We start from the raw sequence: 22,258 nt of genomic DNA, 5'->3' as shown, positions 1-22,258 counted from the left end.
ACAATTCATTTTAAAAGTAAATTAGCTTATTTTAATTATCAGACTAAGGTCACCAACTGTTGAATTAATTAGTACTAATACCGCCCTGACTGCTGCTTTTTTCTTGTCTTATTTACCCTACATCCTGACATCTTGATTAGCTTACAGAAACACAAAATTATATTTTTGAAGGCTGCCTATTTGGATAGAGTATCAAAAGATACATTAAATATTTTTAATAGCATACATTTACAATATTGTGAAAAGTTCTATAGTAATATGCGTTAAAAGAATATCTTCAAAATAATGTCAGCACTAGAAAAAAATTCCAGAAGTAGAGAATTATTATTCTTGTGTTTTCACTGGAGCTCCTTAGAGTTCCGTAACTTAATGTCTGAAGTTATTTTGAGGGAGCTGTTTTAAATTGTCCAATTCTGCAGATAGGGAGAGGAGGGTATAGAAATTATTCTACCACTCCTAGCTGAAACTTCAGGAGGTTTTTGATATCCCAGATTGTAATCCATAAGTTAGAAAATTCAAATAATAAGTAATTCTCAATTAATCTGATTGTAGTAGCAAACACTGGAGTAATAATATGTTTGATTATGGCATTAAATGACTGAAGATTATTATACCAGAACCAGATATATGTGATGGGTCATTCCTTGCCATAAGCCAACCAGAATAAGCAGCAATTAGGTTGTCTCTGCTCTTTGAGAGAGTACCTGAGTCTTGAACATGGTAACTAAAAAGAAGAAAGTGACACTAGCTGCTTAGTAAGCAATAACTGTTGTTCATTTGAATTACAATTCTCATTGGCCCCCCACCTGCTTTCTTACTGGTCTGGCCTACCTTCTTTCAGGCCCAGGCCTGGGAGTGCTTGCAAGATATAGTTGGGGTAAAATGTTGACTTTTGGTGGACACCACGGAGTCACATTGATGCAGATAAGGCACATGGCTGTGGCAGGATTCAGCTCCTTCATCAATTTTCAGGTTAGTATGGCTGAATCAATTATAGTTTGTAGAAGTTCCCCTACTGCAGACTTTACTGGCAGTTGAGACTGGGATCTTTCTTCCATGAGAGACATGGTGATATGCCACATTACTTTGGAATACAATAGTTGGTCATGGTTGCAGTCATAAGGAGAACCACCTGTAGAATTTGTTTAATTTATTCAAACTTTTATTTTTTTAGATAATCCTTCCTCAGACAGTTTTCTTGGCTCAGGCGACTTAAGAACCTTTGGCCAGAGTGCAAATGGCCAATGGAGAAATTCTACTCCATCATCAAGCTCATCTTTACAAAAATCAAGAAACAGCCGAAGTCTTTACCTCGAAACCCGAAAGACCTCAAGGTTGGTATTTTGTCATCTTAGTTCTCAAGCCCTTCCTCAGATACAAGAGAAAGTGACTAAAAGGTAGATAGTTACTACATGGGGATTTTAAAAGAGTAACACCATCTTTGGACTTTAAACCTTAAGGATATGAACAAATCCATGTTACATTTTCAACTTCTCATTTACTTAGTGCTGAATTTTGATGATAGCTAAATTTTACTGGAAGAGAGAATTTTAAGTAAATCTTGGTGGATATGAGAATATTGGGACCCTTAAAGATCAGTATGGCTCTTGCAAATCTTAAAGTGAAAATCAGTCAATCTCTGCAATTTGAGCGGAAAGAAACACATTTTACAGCTGTCATGTGAGCAGAGACCTGACTTAAACTAAAGCAGTTCTCTACCTCATGACATTAGTCAAGTAGATGAAGCTACTTCTATATATTAGAAAATAAAGAGTCACAGGCCAGGCACGGTGACTCATGCCTGTAATCTTAGCACTTTGGGAGGCCGAAGCAGGTGGATCACCTGAGGTCAGGAGTTCCAGACTAGCCTGGCCAACATGGTGAAACCCCGTCTCCACTAAAAATACAAAAAAATTAGCCATGCATGGTGATGTGTGCCTGTAGTCCCAGCGACTCGGGAGGCTGAGGCAGGAGAATCGCTTGAACCTGGGAGGCAGAGGTTGCAGTGAGCTGAGATCATGCCACTATAGCTGCAGCCTAGGTGTCAGAGTGACCTCGTCTCAAAAAACAAAAAAGATAGTCATAGAGAACTTTATCCTAGTTATTCCAACTTCATAAGCTCTACCTAACAAAACTTACATGGATTATTAAAGGAAGATGAAATTTGGCTTAGAAACTTTTTCCCTCAGGTATTTTATTATATTATTATTTATTATAGTATTTATTATATTAGTAAATATCTCTTTTTAAAAATAGTATTTATGACTACTTAAATTCTGCCCTGGTGTATTTTAGGAATGTGGGATCATTTAATGTACTGTTTAGTCAAGTTTGAGCTTTGTGGTGTTGATAGAAGCCAACAAGATGGCTTTTATTTTATTATACACATGGACTCCAGGAACATGTGTCAGTACTCCCTGGGATCATGTTCCTCACTTAACTTTTAAAAAATTATACAGTAATTCACTCATACACTCACATTGTAGAAATCAATATGTTACCAACAAAGCTGAAGATCCCTTGACTGCTACCCACAATCCCAATCCCTTCTCCTTGGTGTGTTTCCTTCCAAACCTTTTCCTATACCTGTTTCTTTCTTACTGTTTCTTACTCATATATAGTATGATATATATGTTATGTATACCATTAAATGTATGATATTATTTTGTCTTCATTAAAGATTTTCTCTATGCATCATTTTACAGGTGGCTTTTTTAATGCAATAAAGCCATACTGTTATTTAAAAAAAAAATGTTATTACAGAAATAGTATAAATACTTTGGAAAAATGTAGAAAACATAGTTAAGAAAAATAAAAAATAAAAACATCATATTGCCACCAGCCTGAGATCAACTCTGTAATATCTCAGTGCATATCCTTCTACATACTTTACTTTTTTCCAAAATGAGTTCATAGTGTACATATTCTTTTGTAAATTTTATTTTATACCCTAAGTCATATTTAAATTTTCTCAGTTGACCCAGTTAGTTTGGTTTTGCATCTGGAAGTTATTGGCTTTGTCTCTTATAACTAGAACAGCCTCCTTTTTTTTTTTTTTGAGACGGAGTCTCGCTCTGCAGTAGTGTGATCTCGGCTCACTGCAACCTCCGCCTCCTGGATTCAAGCGATTCTCCTGCCTCAGCCTCCTGAGTAGCTGGGACTACAGGTGCCCACCACCACGTCCAGCCAATTTTTGTATTTTTAGTAGAGACGGCGTTTCACCATATTAGCAAGGCTAGTCTCGAACTCCTGACCTTGTGATCTGCCTTCCTTGACTTCCCTTCCTGGGATTATAGGCATGAGCCACCATGCCCGACCTCAGCCTCCTTTTTTTAAATGACATGACTTTTCTGTATCATGTTCTAGTTTTTGGATTTGACAGGTTGCTTCCACATGGTATCATTATTTTGTCAAAAAATCACATGTATTTTTTATAAGCTAGGTTTTTGATGTGACTAAAAGGTGATGCTGCGTTTATCACATTTGAAAAACAAACAGTATCTTGTTTTGGTTCTATTATTCATGATACTAGACTGACCTCTGGATTGAGGAACTGACAATCTGGTAGTTAATTGTACAATTAGGTTTTTCCCCTGTGACTTGAATGTAATCTAAATAATGTTACTTTGGCATTATATGAATGATGAATTTCACATCAGCCATCACCTAATAATTAATATCATTTGATAATACTTAACTGAATAGTTTTATTACAGTTAATGAAATAATATTTTTCTAATTTTATCACTTCTACACTTCCTAATTGGCATTCTGATTGCATTTTTCCTTTGCTGGAGCTATTAGAGTGTCTGAAATGTGTTTCCTATGGGAAAGGCAGGATAAATGATTAGATTTTACTTTTTCATTACCAGTTTTCAAAGCAAGGTTTTTGTAAAATAGACACTTCATATGTTTCAAATGAATTTGTCTGTTCCTTTTTTAGTGTCATTATGGATTCAGTGTTTTGCAATCCACTATAATTGTTATACTTTTAATGCTCACATTCTCAGAAATTTGGCTAGTGGAAGCCCCTTAAGCTTGCTTCTCTGTCTGTTTGACCTTAGCTTATTGATTTTGGGTAACACCCTTGCTTTCTGGCATTGCAGGATGCCCTTGTACTGTTTCTTTAGAAGAGTAATATTTTATGTTAAAAAGCATGCATAGGTGCACACATACTCTGGGAAACACAAATACAGAAGACATTGTGGAGAATCCATCATGTGTTTACCAAACAATTACACTGCCCTTGCCATCTTTTCCTAGCTGCATCCACTCATCCTAAGAAAACAAGCCTGTTCCTAAAATTTTAAGTCCTTGCTCGTTTCCCCCTTCTTTTTTTTTTTTTTTTTTTTTGAGAGAAGCAAGAATATGAGTTTAATTTAACGTCAACAATGACACTGTGTAACAGCACAGGGAAGAGGTAGTGGAGAGAGGTGGTCAGGCTTCCTGTTTCTTAACCAGCCTTGATTTTAACAGCAGAGCCCCAGCAATCTAGAAGTGCCTCACCTAGCCTCTTAATGGAGTGGGAAGGGGCAGGGACTTGGAAATTAGAGGCTCAAAATGTAAAGAAGGCTGATGGCAAGCCTGAGGAGAGGCCTGGAAATGAGGGAAGGGCTGAGGGCTGTGAGGAGTCCTCACACGAAGACCCTAGTGCAGATCTTCAGCAGTGAACATGCCCCTGGCCCTGCGCAGGATGGAGTCCTTGGTGGCATCATATGGGTGCTCCTTGGAGGGGGTCTCCAGGACAGTGGGGATGGAGTGCTGGTGGGCGTCTAGGGCCTGCCGCACCATTTCTGCTATGTACTGGTTGATGAGGATGATGCCGATGTCATCCTGGTTTAGAAATTGCCAGAAAGTGTCTTCGATCTCATGAATGGTTGTATCCTTCTCCATCACCAGGAAATTGGGGTGGCAGTTCTTGTTAAGCTCCCCTATGCCGCCCAGCAGGAAACGAGTCACTGTGTCCTCGTCTCCCATCACTTGTGATGAGCTTCCCTCTTTCCGCCATCCTCACAGCCGGGCAGAGCTCACCCCAGAGCACCAGAAGCCACTCTCATTTCCCCATTCTTAACACATGTACAAACCCAAGAAGACTTAAAGAGAATTGTGCACTTTTTGATTTTCTTTAGATCTTGTCTGATTTGGATTCAGAACACATATAATGATTTTAAAGAGTTGATTTCATTGAATTTAGAATATTCAGCTGTGTTTCTGTAGTCTGAGTCTTGAAGAAAAAAGAAAATTTATTATGCTAAGAATAAGTACCTCAAACTTTCCAGGTAATGATAGATGAAAAAGAGCACATAGAAAAACTCAGAATTGGCTGGGTGCTGTGGCTCACATGTGTAATCCCAACACTTTAGGAGGTTGAGGCAGGCAGATCACCAGAGGTCAGGAGTTAAAGATCAGCCTAGCCAACATGGTGAAACCCCGTCTCTGCAAAAATACAAAAATCAGCTGGTTGTGGCGGTGGGTGCCTGTAATCCCAGCTACTGGGGAGACTGAGGCGGGAGAATCACTTGAAGCCAAGAGGTGGAGGTTGCCATGAGCCGAGATCGTGCCACTGCCCTCCAGTCTGTGTGATAGAGCAAGAATCCATCTCAAAAAAAAAAAAAAAAAAAACCTCAAAATTAGTAAGCCTTGGATGTGAGACAGGGTTTTTGAGTTCACAATATTCTTCATGCCAATTTGCCAGTTCTTCCCTTTAGATGGTATAAAGAGACAAAAAATTCTTCAGAGGAAGTAAATAGGCCAGAAGGAGAATTTAATGACACAGCCTAATAGTTGTTTTTAATGAAGGACGGGAGCCCTCTGTTGGGCTTTAAGGAAATTTTAAAATTCAGTTTAAAAGCTTAGTTGAGAGGCTTCAGCCTTTATGCATTTTTACATATTTAATCTTAATTTCCTCCAATAGGCTGAGTATCGGGTACAGGGAATAATAGAAAATGTATTTTTTTTTTTTTTTTTTAGCATACCTGGAACCCAGGTCTTTTGAAGACATCTAATCTGTTATGCTTTGTCATACCACAAAGCTATATTGTTCCTGACCAAAAGAAATTCTAGATTGTGGATCTAAAAATACAGTTTTAAGTATTTGATAATTTTGTGTTTTGACAATGTAAGATCTTTTAAGTGGCAGAACCTGATGCAGCATCCTTATATATCATTTATTCATTTATCATATATTTCCCTCAAATGGTACCACCTATTGTTTTACCTGTTTTGTTTGGTTGGTTTTATATTTTGAAAGTGAAAATAATCACTAGATTAGATTTATTTTACTTATTGTCTGTTCTTATCTTTCTTACAAACTCTTTTTTTTTTTTTTAGTGGATTATCAAACATTTTTGCGGGAAAGTCAAACCATCACTGCCATGTATCTGCATATGAAAAATCTTTCCCTATTAAACCTGTTCCAAGTCCTTCTTGGAGTGGTTCATGTCGTCGAAGCCTTTTGAGCCCCAAGAAAACTCAGAGGCGACATGTTAGTACAGCAGAAGAGGTAAGGAAAACCTGTGACAAAAGCTACTAAAAGTTAGGATCTTTCCCTACGTTGAGCCGTTTGCTCCCTATTAATAATTAGATGTTTAAGAACCATTCTATTTTATCCTTCCTGTGCTTTTTCTGTCTGAATTACTCTTTTTGAGTATTATCATCTATTCTAAAGAGATTAAAGAGATGTTTTATCAGGACTTCATTATTTGTCTTACTTTTATATTTTCTATTCCTGCTGTACAACTGACTTGACTTAATCTTTAGTGTTGCCTGAATGGTTTCTCATACATCAAACTCTCTCTCTTTGATCTTTGCTAGACCCTTCCTAAACCCTTGTCTTCTGTGGAAAAACTGTTAGTCTTCCTCAGCAGTTTTTGATAAAATTTGATTTTGGTCCAGGTGAGGTGGCTCACGCTTATGATCCCAGCACTGTGGGAGGCCAAGGCAGGTGGATCACTTTAGCCCAGGAGTTCGAGACCAGCCTGGGCAACGTGGAGAAACCCTGCTCTACAAAAAATATAAAAATTAGGCAGGCTTGGTGACTCATGCCTGTACTCCTAGCTACTGGAGAGGCTGATGTGGGAGGATTGCTTGAGCCCAGGAGGTTAAGGCTGCAGTGATCTGTGATTGTGTCACTGCACTCCACCCTGGGCATCAGAGTGAGACCCATCTCAAAAAAAATTTTTTTGTTTTAATTTGATGAAATACCTGTTCTTACTAGGAACAATTTTTCTTCAATATAAGAGAAAAATCAAGAAGCTAGTTAAACAATTTATATCCTTTTATTATGAGTAAGACCTTTTTTGAAGTTACAGACTCCTGAAAAGAAAGATGTTCTGTTGACACTTGGGTTGTTATATTCATTCAGTAAACCTAAAAGAAAAGTCAATTTCAAGAATATAATATAGCATATAATTCGCATGACAGAATGTGTGCACATGTCTGTTAGATTACATATTTAATGTACGTCTAATTGCTATGGTTGCTTGGAGATACATATGAATAATAATTACTTTATATTTAAATAGCATTAGTGCTTCCAGTGTATTTTCCATGTGTATTATTGTTTTTAATCCTTTTAACTCAGCAAAATAGGTAGAGATGAGGTAATAGTCATGTTTTACAGATTTGGAAAATAAGAGTCATAGGTTACATGACTAATAAATGACAGGCCTAGAACCGAGAACTTCTGAGGAGGTTTGGTCAAGTATGCTTTCTGTTGTCCAACACAGCAATATGGTTCCTGCCCAATGAAGCTTACTGAGTATGGAGTCAAGAATACAGCATTACATGCTAAATAATTACATAATTTGGTAATCAGTGATCTCTTAGGTGTCAAAACTCGATTATTTGTGATATGGTTAGTAAAAATGCTGTTCATATTTTTGGTTTAAAGTTTGTATTGAATCTAAAACGTTTGGCTGGGCACGGTGGCTTATGCTTGCAATCCCAGCACTTTGGGAAGCCAAGGCAGGAGGATTGCTTGAGGCCAGGAGTTTGAGACCAGCCTAGGCAACATAGTGAGATCCTGTCTCTACAAAATAAATTAGCTGGGCATAGTGGCAGGTGCCTGTAGTTCCAGCTGCTCAGGAGGCTGAAGGAGGAAGATCATTTGAGCCCAGGATTTCAAGGCTGCGGTAAGCTGTGATTGTGCCACTGCACTGCAGCCAGGGTGACAGAGCAAGACACTGTCTCAAAAAAAAAAAAAAAAAACCAGAAAAAACCAACAATCAAGTGGAGCGTGGCAGAACTACTAAGTCATTTAGCAGGGTAAGGGATAGACAAGAAACTGGCAACATTTGCCTTTGGTGGTAAAGCTGAACAACAATGATAAAAAGGAGATTTTTTAAAAAATAAACATTTTTTTTTTTTCATTACACAAATTTTCATGTCATCTTTGTACAGGGACCATGCTAATCTTTATATTGTTCCAGTCTTAGTATATGTGCTCCTAAAGTGAGCCCAAGATTTATTTTTCATTATACCTTTTATGCTATTGAATTTTATATTATATTTAAATTATTTTATGCATAAATAATTACCGGAGTTGTGGGGTTTGTGATTATGCTGGAGTCTAGACAGCCTAAAGGGTACAGAGAGACTTTGTGGAGGAGACAGCAGCAGCATGACAGCTGGGTACAGGGCTCCTAACTCTCCCCTGCCCCATGTTTCTGTTGCTCAGTCTCACCAGGATCCTTTAATTCTGTGTTCATTGTAAGTTTGCCATTCACCCACCAGCTCTGTGGACTGTCAGCCTTTCTTCCTTTTGCCTCCTCTGCCAGCCTGAGGACTGGGGGTTGCTTGGGCAATTTTACCCTTCCAAACAGCCCTCCAGGCCACTAGTCGGGTCAATGGAGAACATGAAGCTGGAGTTTGCCTTCCTCCTGTAGTTCAAAGAAGAAGCTAAGAATCTAATCTATGAAACAAGTGATGCAGGAAATTTTGCCTGTTTTTAGTTCTATGTTCTCCTAGTATGAAAGTCGAGCCACCTGTACTACAGAATAAGCCATATAACATGAGTAATACAAAATACTGGGCCAAACTTTATTATCAAACTTTCAACAAATTTATTTAGATGTTTATTTTTGGATATTACAAATAATTCAGATATAATACTTTTTAACCCTGGGACTAAATTTATTGATGGGAACTTACAAACTGGATGAAAAGTCACTTTCCATGAAACGTTGGGATCCTCAACAGAGGTACATTTGGTTATGTTAAAGGAAGATGTATTAACCTTAATGCCGGATTTGTCCGTCAACTTCAGGAATATGAAGTCTTCTACAAAATTAACAATTAAGATGATGTCACCACTGCACTGCTCAGTCTTGCAACAGAGGTTTGAAGAGAACACATGAAGAAGAATTTAGGTATATGCAAGCAGTGGCTGTGCAGAATGGCTGACTCAAGAGGCAACATCAAAAAGCTGTGCTATTCAGTAGGGTAATGGCTAGCCACCAGCACTGTTTAAATTAATTCAAATTCAAATTTAAAATTCAGTTGCTCAGTGACACTAGCCACATTTTAAGTATTCATTAGCCACATGTAGCTGGTGGTTACCATATTAGACAGGGCAAATATAGAACATTTCTATTATTACAGAAATTTCTGTTAGACAGTGCTGTTATAGAGGATATAAAGTTCTGTTTGGAAAAGAGAAAATACTTGTGACAATAAAAATGTAAAATGGCAAAAACACAAGTAGTTTCTTTTCATTTACATGTTGCTTCTAGATATGCTTCTTTGCAAATTATTGAGCAACGTTTTAAGATACTGGACTTTTGTAATAGGTGACAGTGATGGTTTTATACTTTTCTTAGAAATGCTTTACAGTTTTGTCATAAGTCAAGCATTTGGGACTCAGAAAATTATTGAAATTTGCACTTTTCATATTTTATATGGTATAAAGTTATTACTTTAAACAAAATGAAAATTAGGAGGAGCATTTATAAAGTTATTGGGGGTAATTTATAACAAAACAGTTTATCAGTGTCCTAAAATTTATTTGTGCTCTCTATTAAAGTTTTATAATTTTACAGTTCTTTTATGATGGAGCCTTTTTTTTTTTTTAATTATACTTTAAGTTCTAGGGTACATGTGGATAATGTGCAGGTTTGTTACATATGTATACCTGTGCCATGTTGGCGTGTGCACCCATCAACTCGTCAGCACCCATTATGATGGAGCCTTTTATAGAAACATCACCTAACTGCAGGACTCTGTCCCTTTTAAAAAATATAATTCAGCACCTTAATTAATTATTTTTATACTTCAAAACACTCGTCTTAGTATTTTTTCAGGTTTTAAAATGTAACATTAGCTAGCTTCTTTAACTTTATCATGCTATGCAATTATTGCTTCCTTTCCTCTTAAGATCCTAATTTTCTTTTTTTATTTGAGACAGAGTATTGCTCTCTTGCCCAAGCTGGAGTACAGTGGCGCAATCTTGGCTCACTGCAACCGCCGCCTCCAGGGTTCAAGCGATTCTCCTGCCTCAGCCTCCTGAGTAGTTGGGACTACAGGCGGGCACCACCATGCCCGGCTAATTTTTTGTATTTTTAGTAGAGATGGAGTTTCACCATGTTAGCCAGGATGGTCTCGATCTACTGACCTCATGATCCACCCGCCTCGGCCTCCCAAAGTGCTGGTATTACAGGAGTGAGCCACTGCACCCAGCCCCTAATTTTCTTATTCAATAAAGAACAGTTAGGGCTTTTTAAAATTTTAATTTATTTTATTTTATTTTATGAAATAGAGTCTCAGTGTGTCACCCAGGCTGGAATGCAGTGGCGCAATCACAGCTCACTGCCGCCTCAACTTCCTGGCTCAAGTGATTCTCCCTCTTTTGCCTTCTGAGTAGCTGCAACTACAGGCACACGCCAGTATGCAGCTAATTTTTAAAAATTTTTGATGTAGAAACAGGGTCTCACTTTGTTGCCCAGGCTGGTCTCAAACTCCTGGGCTCAAGCCTTGACTTCCCAAAGAGTTGGGATTATAAGTGTGAGCCACTGTGCTTAACAAAAAGAACAAAAAACAGTTTAACAAGTAATTTAACAGAGAAAGATGTTTTCTTTTACTGATAGTACCAGATGGTCCAAAAAAGATTTTTGTTTAAAGTTTTAGGTAACTTTCATTTTGGCAAAGCGAAAAAAGTTACATGTGTTATTTTGGGAAAGGAAGAAATAAGATTGTCACTGTTTGCTGACAACATGATCTTATATATAGAAAACCCTACAGATGCCACCAAAAAACTGTTCAAACTATTAAATGAATACAGTGTATATATGTGTGTGTATATATATAGTATATGTATATATGTGTATATGTGTGTGTATATATATGTGTGTATATATATAACCCTACAGACTCCACCAAAAAACTGTTAGAACTATTAAATGAATACAGTATAGTTGTAGGATACAAAACAACACACAGAAATTAGTAGTGTTTCTATGCACTGTTAACCATGAACTGTGCAAAAAAGAAATCAAGAGAACAATCCCATTTACAATAGCTACAAAAAAAAAATCAAATTTAACCAAGGAATTAAAAGACCTATATACTGAAAAACATACATTGTTGAAAGAAATTGAAGATACAATTAAATGGAAAACTATTCTGTGTTCATGGATTGGAAGAATTAATATTGTTTAAATGGCCATACTACTCAAAGCAATCTGCAGATTCAGTGCAATCCCTATCAAAATTTCAATGTTATTTTTCATAGAAAAAAATGGTAAAATTCATATGAAACCACATAAATCCCTGAATAGCCAAGGCAATTATGAGCAGAAAGAACAAAAAAGAAGCTACCACACTAGCTGATTTCAAACTATACTACCAAGCTATAGTAATTAAAACGGCATGGTATTAGAAATAGACATCAGCCAATGAAACAGAATAGGAAACCTAGAAATGAACCCGTTATGCCTGTCTTGGCGGGGGGAGTGGGGAGGGATAGCATTAGGAGATATACCCAATGTAAGTGACGAGTTAACAGGTGCAGCACACCAACATCGCACATGTATACATATGTAACCTGCATGTTGTGCACATGTACCCTAGAACTTAAAGTATAATTTAAAAAAAAAAATGAACCTGTTATATGGCTAGTTAACTGATTTTTGACAAAGGTGCCAAGACTACACAAAGGGAAAGGACAGTCTCTTCACTAAATGGTATTGGGAAAATTGTATTTCCATAGAATGAAATTAGGTCCTTATACCATATACAAAAATCAACTAAAAATGGAATAAAGACTTTAAGACTAGAAACTCTAAAACTGCTAGAAGAAAATGGGAAAAACTACACAACAGTGGTCTTGGCACTGATTTTTTTGGATTTGCATGCAAAGTCACAGACAACAAAAGCAAAAGTAGGCAAATGTGAGTACATCAAACTAAAAAGCAAAGGAAACAATTAACAGTGTACAGAGACAACCTACAGATTGGAAGAAAATATTTGCATCCATTCTATAAGGGGTTGATATTCAAAATATATAAGGAGCTCAACTCAATACCAAGAAAACAAAACTGTTAAAACATAGGCAAGACATTATCCTAGGCAAACTGATGCAGAAACAAAACCAAATACCGCATGTTCTCACTTATAAGTGGGAGCTAAATATTGGGTACAAATGGACATAAAGATGGGAGTGGTAGACCCTGGCAACTACAAGACGAGAGAGTGGGAGGAGACCAAGGGTTAAAAAAATACATACTGGTGGCTGGGTGCTGTGGCTCATGCCTTTAGTCTCAGCACTTCGGGAGGCTGAGGGGGGTAGATCACGAGGTCACAGATTGAGACCATTATGGCCAACATGGTGAAACACCATCTCTACTAAAAATACAAAAAAAATTGGCTGGGCGTGGTGGTGCACACCTGTAGTCCCAGCTACTCAGGAGGCTGAGGCAGGAGAATGGCTTGAACCAGGGAGGTGGAAGTTGCCACGAGCCGAGATTGTGCCACTGCACTCCAACCTGATGACAGAGACTCCGTCTCAAAACAAAACACACACACACAAAAAAAAACCCCTACATATTGGGTGCTGTGGCTCATGTCTGTAATCCCAGCACTTTGGGAGGCCAAGGTGGGCAGATCACTTGAAGTTAGGAGTTCGAGACCAGCCTGGCCAACATGGTGAAACCCTGTCTGTACTAAAAATTAAAAAGCCGGGGTGTGGTGGCGTGCACCTATAGTCCAAGCTATTCCAGAGGCTGAGGCAGGGGAATCACTCGAACCCGGCAGGTGGAGGTTGCAGTGAGCCGAGATGGCGCCCCGGCACTCCAGCCTGGGCTGGTCAGGAGATCAAGACCATCCTGGCTAACACGGTGAAACCCCGCCTCTACTAAAAACACAAAAAATTAGCCAGGCATGGTGGCGGGCACCTGTAGTCCCAGCACATATTGAAATATCATGGTACAAGATGCCGCTAACCCTGACATAATGTTTAAAATTATTTTGTGAGGATTGGTGGTTGTATTAAACTGTATATAAGATTAAAAATAAATTGCCAGGGCATATTACTAAGTGCTAGTGAACACAGCCCATTGAGTCATGGGACCTGTATAGAATTGATGCTTTGCCAGAGTTATAAGTTCTTATATAATCTGGTTCTCTGTCAGGTGATCTCATTTCTTCCTACTCTTCTGATTCACATGGACCTTACTGTTTTTGGAACGCATTAAGCACCTTCCCCTCTCAGGGCTTGGCATTTGTTGTTCCTCTATTTGGAATATTCTTTTATATGTTTCTAGGACTGACTTCTTCCCTTGGCTTTAGGTTTCTGCGGAAATACCACCTTTTTAAGAGAAATCTTACCTGTTCCTGCTGCTCTCCTTCCATAACTTTCCATTCTCTTACCCTTTAATTTTCTGCTAATTTTTTGTTTAATTCCTTTCACTGCAATATAATCTCCATAAATACAGGAACTTTATTTTATTCGATGCATTCATTATCTTTAGTGACTGGAGCATAGTAGGTGTGCATGACAATGAATGAATGTTATGAAGTATATGGTTTTCCCTAAATGTAGTATTGGGGCTTAAAGGAAAAATAAATAAATAAATGTTGGAGATGAAAATTGTCTCTGGAAAGTAACTGCACTTAAATAAAATAGGAAACTGTTGGCAAGATATTCCACTCCAACTGTTTTGGACTATTCTGGTTACTTCCTTGTGATTTTTCTAACAGGTTTCAGGAATCAAGGGATTTGTTGGAATCCTAATTTAGAGGCCCTTTATTTCTGGGACTCTTTTTTGACTCAGAAGTGATTACCTGCTGCCTTTCTGGTTTTATAACCTATAGCTTCTCTGCACTATTATTTAAATATATATTCCATAATTTTTCAAAGTATATTATCTGATATTTACTCAACCTCTCTTTTACACATTTGATAATTTTATATATATATATTTCTTTTTCTTTTTCTTTTTTTTTTGAGATGGAGTCTTGCTCTGCCCCCGGGCTGGAGTGTAGTGGCACGATCTTCGCTCACTGCAACCTTCGCCTTCCAGGTTCAAGTGATTATCCTGCCTCAGCCTCCCTAGTAGCTGGGACCACAGGCATGTGCCACTACAGCCAGTTTTTTTTAGTTTTTCTTTTGTAGAGTTGGGGTCTCACTATGTTGACTGGGCTGGTTTTGAACTTCTAGCCTCAAATGATCCTCCCCGCTTGTCCTCCCAAAATGCTGGAATTACAGGCATGAGCCACTGTGTCAGGCCCGTAATTCTTAATTATCTTAAGGATTCTGCCTGAGCTTTGGCAGAGCTAGGATTCCATTTACATGCTGGTTTGAGAAGTACTTGCCTTATTGCATGTGTTTAAACTGTTTTTTTTGTTTGTTTGTTTGTTTTTATAGACAGTTCAAGAAGAAGAAAGAGAGATTTACAGACAGCTGCTACAGATGGTCACAGGGAAACAGTTTTCTATAGCCAAACCTACCACACATTTTCCTTTACACCTGTGAGTCACAGAAGCATATTTCAGATGAATTTAATTCTACAATTTATTATTTGATATTGAAACAATATTCTTCTCTTGCTAGGTCTCGATGTCTTAGTTCCAGTAAAAATACTTTGAAGGACTCACTATTTAAAAATGGAAACTCTTGTGCATCTCAGATCATTGGCTCTGATACTTCATCATCTGGATCTGCCAGCATTTTAACTAACCAGGAACAGCTGTCCCACAGTGTATATTCCCTCTCTTCTTATACCCCAGATGTTGTTGCATTTGGATCCAAAGATTCTGATACTCTTCATCAACCCCATCATCACCACTCTGTTCCACATCAGCCAGATAACTTAGCAGCTTCAAATACACAATCTGAAGGTAAACATGGTATCATATAACTACATTTTTAGTCCTAATAGCCAATTAACTGTTTATTAGCTCTATTACAGGCAACATTGTAATATACATATAAATAAACATACACAGTTTGAGCATACCGAATCTGGAAATATGAAATCCAAAATGTTCCAAAATCTGAAACTTTATGAATACCAACATGATACTCTAAGGAAATGCTCAGTGGAGCATTTGGGATTTTGGATATTTGGATTTGGGATGCTCAAATTGTATAATGCAAATATTCAAAAGTCAAAAAAATCCAAAATTTGAAACTTCTGGTCCCAACCATTTTGGATAAGGGATATGGAACTTGTAAGACATGTACTTCCATACTTTAAATACATATGATTCAATTAACCATGCTATGAGTAAATTAAACCCACAAATAGGATATTCTTTTTTTCTTACCTCAAGATGCAAATGATTTGATACTTTTTATTTAAACAATTAACTTTCTAAGTAGAGGCTAGAGTCAGAGTATATATACTCAGCCCAATTGCTTCAGCACTTTCTCTGTTTCTATGACTTTACAGTGGTAAGTAAGAATTCTGAAGTTGTAGGAGTTTTGAAACATCAGATAAATATTGAAGCTTAAGTATTTAGGTTTGTGCGTTTTAGAATGATTGTCAGCATTGGAAACAAAAAGCTTTCTACCTAATTTTCAACTAACTGAAATATTCACTCTCTTTGCATTCCAGTTAATTAACGTTTTGTTGTGATAGATTTCTTTGTTTCCTTAATTTTCCCCTTCTTTAGGTATGTATTATGTATCAATTTATGGTACGTACTTAGGTATGTAACTTAAAACAAGTTTTAGGTTAAATGGTTAAACATCAGGGATTTTTTGATAGATGGAGCACTAGTCGTTCCCCTCCTTTCTCAGGTTGAGTTTTGTTTTTTTTATCTACTTGTCACTTTATGAGAATTCTCACTCAGGATTAAACTTTTTGGCAGCATCATTATATAGCTACACATATCCATGAAGACTCTTGTTATATTTTGTGAGGTGATATACTGAGAACTGTAAAGGGAAAAAAAAAAGCCAAAAAAAACAAACTCCTTTAACCTCAGAAACATACATTGTGTTGCAGATATTATACAACTAAATTGAAACAAATATACTACATTGCACTGTTTAATTACTTTCCTTGTACCATTTAATAAATACTCTGAGGATCTAATCATAGCACTTTAGAAGAACACGATTCCTGCCTTTGAGTAGTATTCAACAGAGAAAATACATAATAGAATGATAAAATTTGTACTTTTTAGATACCTCCTGGGGTGATATTTCCTTCCCTGTCCCCCTTCCCTCCTTCTTCCAGTTTCCTTCCCTCTTCCTTTCCTCCACCCCTTTCCTCCTTTCACCTAATTCAGTCTCATTGTAGATCATGAACTACAGTAGTTCCCCCTTATCTGTGGGGGGAGGATATGTTCCAAGACCCACCCCCAGCCAGTGGGTGCTTGAAACCATGGAGAGTATACTATATATACTATACCTTATACACATAATATACATACATACTTTTGATTATAAATTAGGTGCAGTAAGAGATCAACAATAATAACTAATAATAGAAAAATTATAACAATACACTATAATGAAAATGTTACTTTTTTCTTATTAAATCAAGAACTTTCACCCTTTCACTTAAAGGAAGTAGGTTTTTTGTTTTTTTGTTTTTTTTTTGAGACTGAGTGTCACTCTGTCGCTCAGGCAGGAGTACAGTGGGACCACCTTGGTTCACTGCAACCTCCATCTCCTGGGTTCAAGTGCTACTCCTGCCTCAACCTCTTGAGTAGCTGGGATTACAGGTGTGAGCCATCATGCCCAGCTAATTTTTGTATTCTTAGCAGAGACGGGGTTTCACCATGTTGGCCAGGCTGGGGAAGCACTTTTTACACCTTCTCTTTGGCATACCTGAATTGCCAGCATCATTACTTTTGCCTTTTGGGGACGTTATTAAGTAAGGGTTACTGAACACAAGCACTGCTATACTGAGACTGATGACTGAGGTGACAACTAAATGACAGGTGGTGCATACAATGTGGATATGCTGGACAAAGGGATGATTTCATGCCTGAAATAGAGCTGGATAGAGATTTTTATCACATTACTTGGAATGGCATGCAATTTAAAATTTACTAATTATTTCTGGAATTTTCCATTTAATATATATGTACCATGATTAACTACGAGTAACTGAAACCATAGAAACCAAAATTGCAGATGGAGGACTACCATGAAGACTTTTAAGGAATCCTGCCATTTTCTTGTTCTCCTGAAACAGACAGGAAGCACAGGGAGCAAGTGCAGCCTAGGAGTAGATGCTGAAGGGCCAATATGCTTGTATTTCCCAGGGACTTTCTTATTTGTGAAGCAAGTTCTTCACAAAGACCTATTTCTGTTCTCAGTGACAATGGACTTACCTCTCTTTCTCTCCCATCTGACCTTTGTTCTTATGTTATTTTTGTGGAAATAAAATACAGCAAAGTATGGAAACTTAAACTAAGATATCTAGAAAGTATAACTTTGTGGAGTTTTATTACTAATGAAATGCTCTTGTGTTTCTTTATTTAGGATCAGACTCTGTGATTTTACTGAAAGTGAAAGATTCCCAGACTCCAACTCCCAGGTAAACTTTGGAAAAAGCTTGTTCTTTATTAATTAATTAATTAATTTTTTTGAGACGGAGCCTCGCTCTGTCACCCAGGCTGGAGTATAGTGGCGCAATCTTGGTTCACTGCAACCTCCACCTCCCTCGTTCAAGCGATTCTTCTGCCTCAGCCTCCCAAGTAGCTGGGATTATAGGCGCACGCCACCATGCCCAGCTAATTTTTGTATTTTTAGTAGAGATGGGGTTTTGCTATGTAGGCCAGGCTGGTCTCGAACTCCTGACCTCAAGTGATCCACCCGCCTCGGCCTCCCAAAGTTCTGGGATTACAGGTGTGAGCCTATGCCTGGCCTAAAAGTTTGTTCTTAACATTGTTTTGCCTTTCTTTAATCACAACTTTTTCACTAAAAGTTACACAATGTAAAACTACCTCAATTCAGACCTCTGTCACATATTACTTGAATTATTTCAGTGGCTTTATAATTGTTCTTCCTTCAGCCTCTATTTTGTTCTTCATTCCATCTTCCACCATACCATGTTCTTGAAACAATTCTTCTGCCTTGCTCTTTTTTCATTTGTTTTTGTTTTTGTTTTGAGACAGGGTCTTGCTCTGTCACCTAGGCAGGAGTGCAGCGTGGTACAATCATGGCTCACTGCAGCCTTGAACTCCTGGGCTCAAGCGATTCTCCTGCCTCAGCCTCCTCAGTAGCTGGGACCACAGATGCTTGCCACCTTACTTGGCTAATTTTTAAATTTTTCTTTTGTAGAGACAGGATCTCGCTATGTTGACCAGGCTGGTTTTGCACTCCTAGCCTCAAGCGATCCTCCTGACTTGGCCTTCCAAAGTGTTGGAATCATAGGTGTGAGCCACTGCACCTGGTCTACTTTGTTCTTTAGTCCATCTTCCATACTGCAGTCAGAGTGATCTTTCAGAATATGTGTCTGATCATTCATTAAAGGGGTTTAATGATTATTTGTTAACCTCCTTCAAGGGTGGTTTATTAGACATCGAATTAAGCCAGGCTCCTTACTATGCACTTACAAAGCACTTCTTTCACAAGCCTCACTTTCTCACTTTAACAAGTATTTACCAAGAGCCTACTGTGTGCCAGGTACTAGTATAAATATTGAGGATAATAGTGAACAATGTGAAGTCCCTATTCTCAAGAAGCTTGCATTCTACTTGAGGGGAAGGATGAAGGACAGATAGTGAACAAATAAACAAACGTATATGCCTTGAAGTGATAAGTGCTATGAAGAAAATTGAAGCAGGGTAATATATAGAGTAGGATTGGGAAGATACTATTTGTATAGGGTGGTCATGGAAAGTCTCTGATCAAGTGACTTGAGCAGAGACATGATGGAGGTAAGAGGGAGCCATATGGAAATATGGGACTCTTTCATGTGTTTTTATAAGCTGGACTATTTTCAGTTTGTAAATACAGTAAGCATTTCTTGCCTTCACATTCAGTGTTCTTTTTGCCTGGAATGTCCTCCATACCTCAGCTTTGTCTGTCAGTAGTGTTTTATCTTTCAGGTCTCAATTCACATGTGAACTTCTGCATGAAACTTTACTTATCTGGAGGTATCAAATACTTCTTGCTCTGTGATCCAGTAGGTTACTATGATTGGTGTGCCTTTGCCATATATGGCTTTGGGAATTCAATTGCTAGGATGAGAATAACATCAGTTTTCTATTGAGAAGATTAAGGGTAATGAAATATTCTTTCTCATCTTAGTTCCCCTACTTCTTTGCAGCTCCCCGATGTGTTCTAAGCTTTAAATATTTCTTAAAATTCTCTATTTGTTAAGTCTTTGGGGGAGACTTCATAGTTTAGATTCTTTATTTCTTATATCTTTTTTTGGAGTCAGATCTGCCTTCTGATTTTGGGTTGGAAAAGGCTTCACGTAGCTTTGGACAACTTACTCTTCTGAACCTCAGTTTCCTTATCAATAAAATGCCAGTATTGATACCTTACACTTAATCGTGAAGATTAACTTACAGATAAAACACTTATTTTTATATGTGCTTCATGTGAAATGCCACAAGATGTGTGCAGCTTTCTTGGGAAGAAGTTGATCTCTCAGGTAAAGAGTTGATCTCAGTTCCTTAGGTTCTTTACTAAAACTGCCTTTCATTTACGGAGGATTTCTCCTAATGATGACTAAAGAATGAGTTGGCAGGAAAAATGGTCTGTAGGGTAAGGCTGTTTGAGTGATGCTCTTTGTCAAAGTTGGAGCCTACTCTGCTGATGCTTGGTTTATTGGCTCTCTACTCTTAATTCTCCACTACTGCCTCCCAGTTAAGTTCCAGTAATGAAGATCTGCTTTTATTTCCCAGAATATGCTATGCTGTGTCATACCTCTTTGCCGTTATACTTTCTGTTTGTTCCGTCTGGATGTCCCTTTGTCTCTCTGTCTACTTGATAAGCTCTTATTTTGCTTTCTCTTCTTTCTTTCCTTCTTTCTTTCTTTCTTTCTTTCTTTCTTTCTTTCTTTCTTTCGTTCTTTCGTTCTTTCGTTCTTTCGTTCTTTCGTTCTTTCTTTCTTTCGTTCTTTCTTTCGTTCTTTCTTTCTTTCGTTCTTTCTTTCGTTCTTTCTTTCGTTTTTTCTTTCTTTCTTTCTTTCTTTCTTTCTTTCTTTCTTTCTTGTGTGTGAGACAGAGTCTTGCTCTATCACCCAGGCTGGAGTGCAGTGGCACAGTCTCTGCTCACTGCAACCTCTGCCTCCCGGGTTCAAGCAATTCTCGTGCCTTACCCTCCAGGGTAGCTGGGATTACAGGCATATGCCACCACACCCAGCTAATTTTTGTGTTTTTAGTAGAGATTGGGTTTCACCATGTTGGCCAAGCTGGTTTTGAACTCCTGACCTCCGGTGTTCCACCCACCTTGGCCTCCCAAAGTGCTGGAATTACAGGCATGAGCCACCATGCCTGGCCTTAATTTTGCTTTTCCAAATCTCACCCAGGTGTTATTTTTTTTTCTCAGAAGATTTCTTTGACTTCGCCAGATAACATTAGTTTTTCCTTCCATCCTTCTACCTTGTTTGTTACTAATACCTTTGTACCTGTCACCCATTGCTGGTCATGGTGCTTGGCATATGATGGGTGCTTAGTAAATAAATCTTTGTTAGATAAATGAATTTCCTAGGTAGGCTGAAGTGCTCTCTTGAGTAGCCCAAGTACTCATTTCCCCCCGGCTTTTTTTTTTAATGCTTTGATCTATTGAAAGGCACAGTCGAAAGAATACAGTCTTTGGAATTGGACAGATAAGACTTCTAATCCTGGCTTTTCAAGATAAATAATCATTTTGAACCTCCTTTCTCATTTCTGTACAGTATGAGTAATAATTCTTTTTTATATATTATGTTGAGGTTTAAATAATATGGGCATTTTCATTAGGCTTAACTAATACATAAAACATCTAGAGTAGAGTTTTACATGTAGAGCACTAAGTATGTGCTCAAACACAGTTGTAGTTATTATTACTATATGCCTCAATTATATGAGAAATAATACATCTCTTTGGAAAAGCAGATTTTCCCTGCATTTTGTTTTCCTGAGCCAGTGGATACCTTGATCCATTGAAGAAAACTGCTGGCCCCTACATTACTTGTTCATTCAAGAAATACTACATGGCTGGGCATGGTGGCTCATGCCTGTAATCCTAGCACTTTGGGAAGGCCAAGGTGGATGGATCACCTGAGGTTGTGAGTTCAAGACCAGCCTGGCCAACATGGTGAAACCTCGTCTCTACTTAAAAAAAAAAAAAAAAAATTAGCCGGGTGTGGTGACGGGTGCCTGTAATCCCAGCTACTCAGGAGGCTGAAGCCAGAGAATCTCTTGAACCCGAGAGGTGGAGGTTGCATTGAGCTGAGATTGTGCCACTGTACTCCAGCCTGGGCAACAGAGTAAGAGTCAAAAAAAGAAAACTAAATGCCTACTATGTGCCAAGCACTATTCTAGTTGCAGAGGATTTTGTTTTCTTTTGTTTTGTTTTTAAGAGACAGAGTCTCCCTGTGTTGCCCAGTCTGGTCTTGAGCTCTTGGCTCAAGCGATCCTCCCTCCTCAGCCTCCTAAAGCACTAGGATTACAGGAATGAGCCACCATGCCTGGCCTCTGATCCAGGTCTCTTAACTCCCAATTTGATGCTGTTTACTTATTCTGTATATTTAAAAGTTTTCTTTGGAAAAGTGTTCACTCTTTTTCTTTTTGTTTCTGTGATAGATCCTGCCTAGTTAGAAGTTTGTAGATAAGGAAGTTTGAAATAAACAAGAGGCTCTAGGACAATTAA

The 22,258-nt window shown here is 38.0% G+C and overlaps 2 protein-coding genes and 1 non-coding gene across 6 annotated transcripts in view; 1 reads left to right on the top strand and 2 right to left on the bottom strand.

The window, feature by feature from the left end:
• SENP1 (SUMO specific peptidase 1) overlaps positions 1–22,258 on the top strand; it is a 60,731-nt gene that overhangs the window by 14,775 nt on the left and 23,698 nt on the right. For all 4 annotated transcript variants that reach the window (XM_015151558.3, XM_015151559.3, XM_015151556.3 and 1 more), the window contains exons 5-9: positions 1,175–1,334; positions 6,331–6,502; positions 14,858–14,961; positions 15,044–15,330; positions 17,933–17,987. In XM_015151558.3, coding sequence (XP_015007044.2) covers positions 1,175–1,334; positions 6,331–6,502; positions 14,858–14,961; positions 15,044–15,330; positions 17,933–17,987 — 778 coding nt within the window. The remainder of the gene's footprint in view (positions 1–1,174; positions 1,335–6,330; positions 6,503–14,857; positions 14,962–15,043; positions 15,331–17,932; positions 17,988–22,258) is intronic.
• On the bottom strand, positions 4,538–5,008 carry LOC107000847 (V-type proton ATPase subunit F). Its single transcript, XM_077954000.1, is given in 2 exon segments — positions 4,538–4,980; positions 4,982–5,008. Coding segments are annotated over 2 exon segments (360 nt in total). The 3' UTR covers positions 4,538–4,647.
• LOC114671152 (U6 spliceosomal RNA) lies at positions 8,351–8,459 on the bottom strand. The gene has a single exon (XR_003721047.2). It is a non-coding gene; the product is annotated as a U6 spliceosomal RNA (small nuclear RNA).

The sequence above is a fragment of the Macaca mulatta genome, chromosome 11 (genome assembly GCF_049350105.2).
Source record: "Macaca mulatta isolate MMU2019108-1 chromosome 11, T2T-MMU8v2.0, whole genome shotgun sequence".
NCBI lineage: Eukaryota > Metazoa > Chordata > Mammalia > Primates > Cercopithecidae > Macaca > Macaca mulatta.
This window is presented reverse-complemented; position numbering and strand designations above follow the sequence as displayed.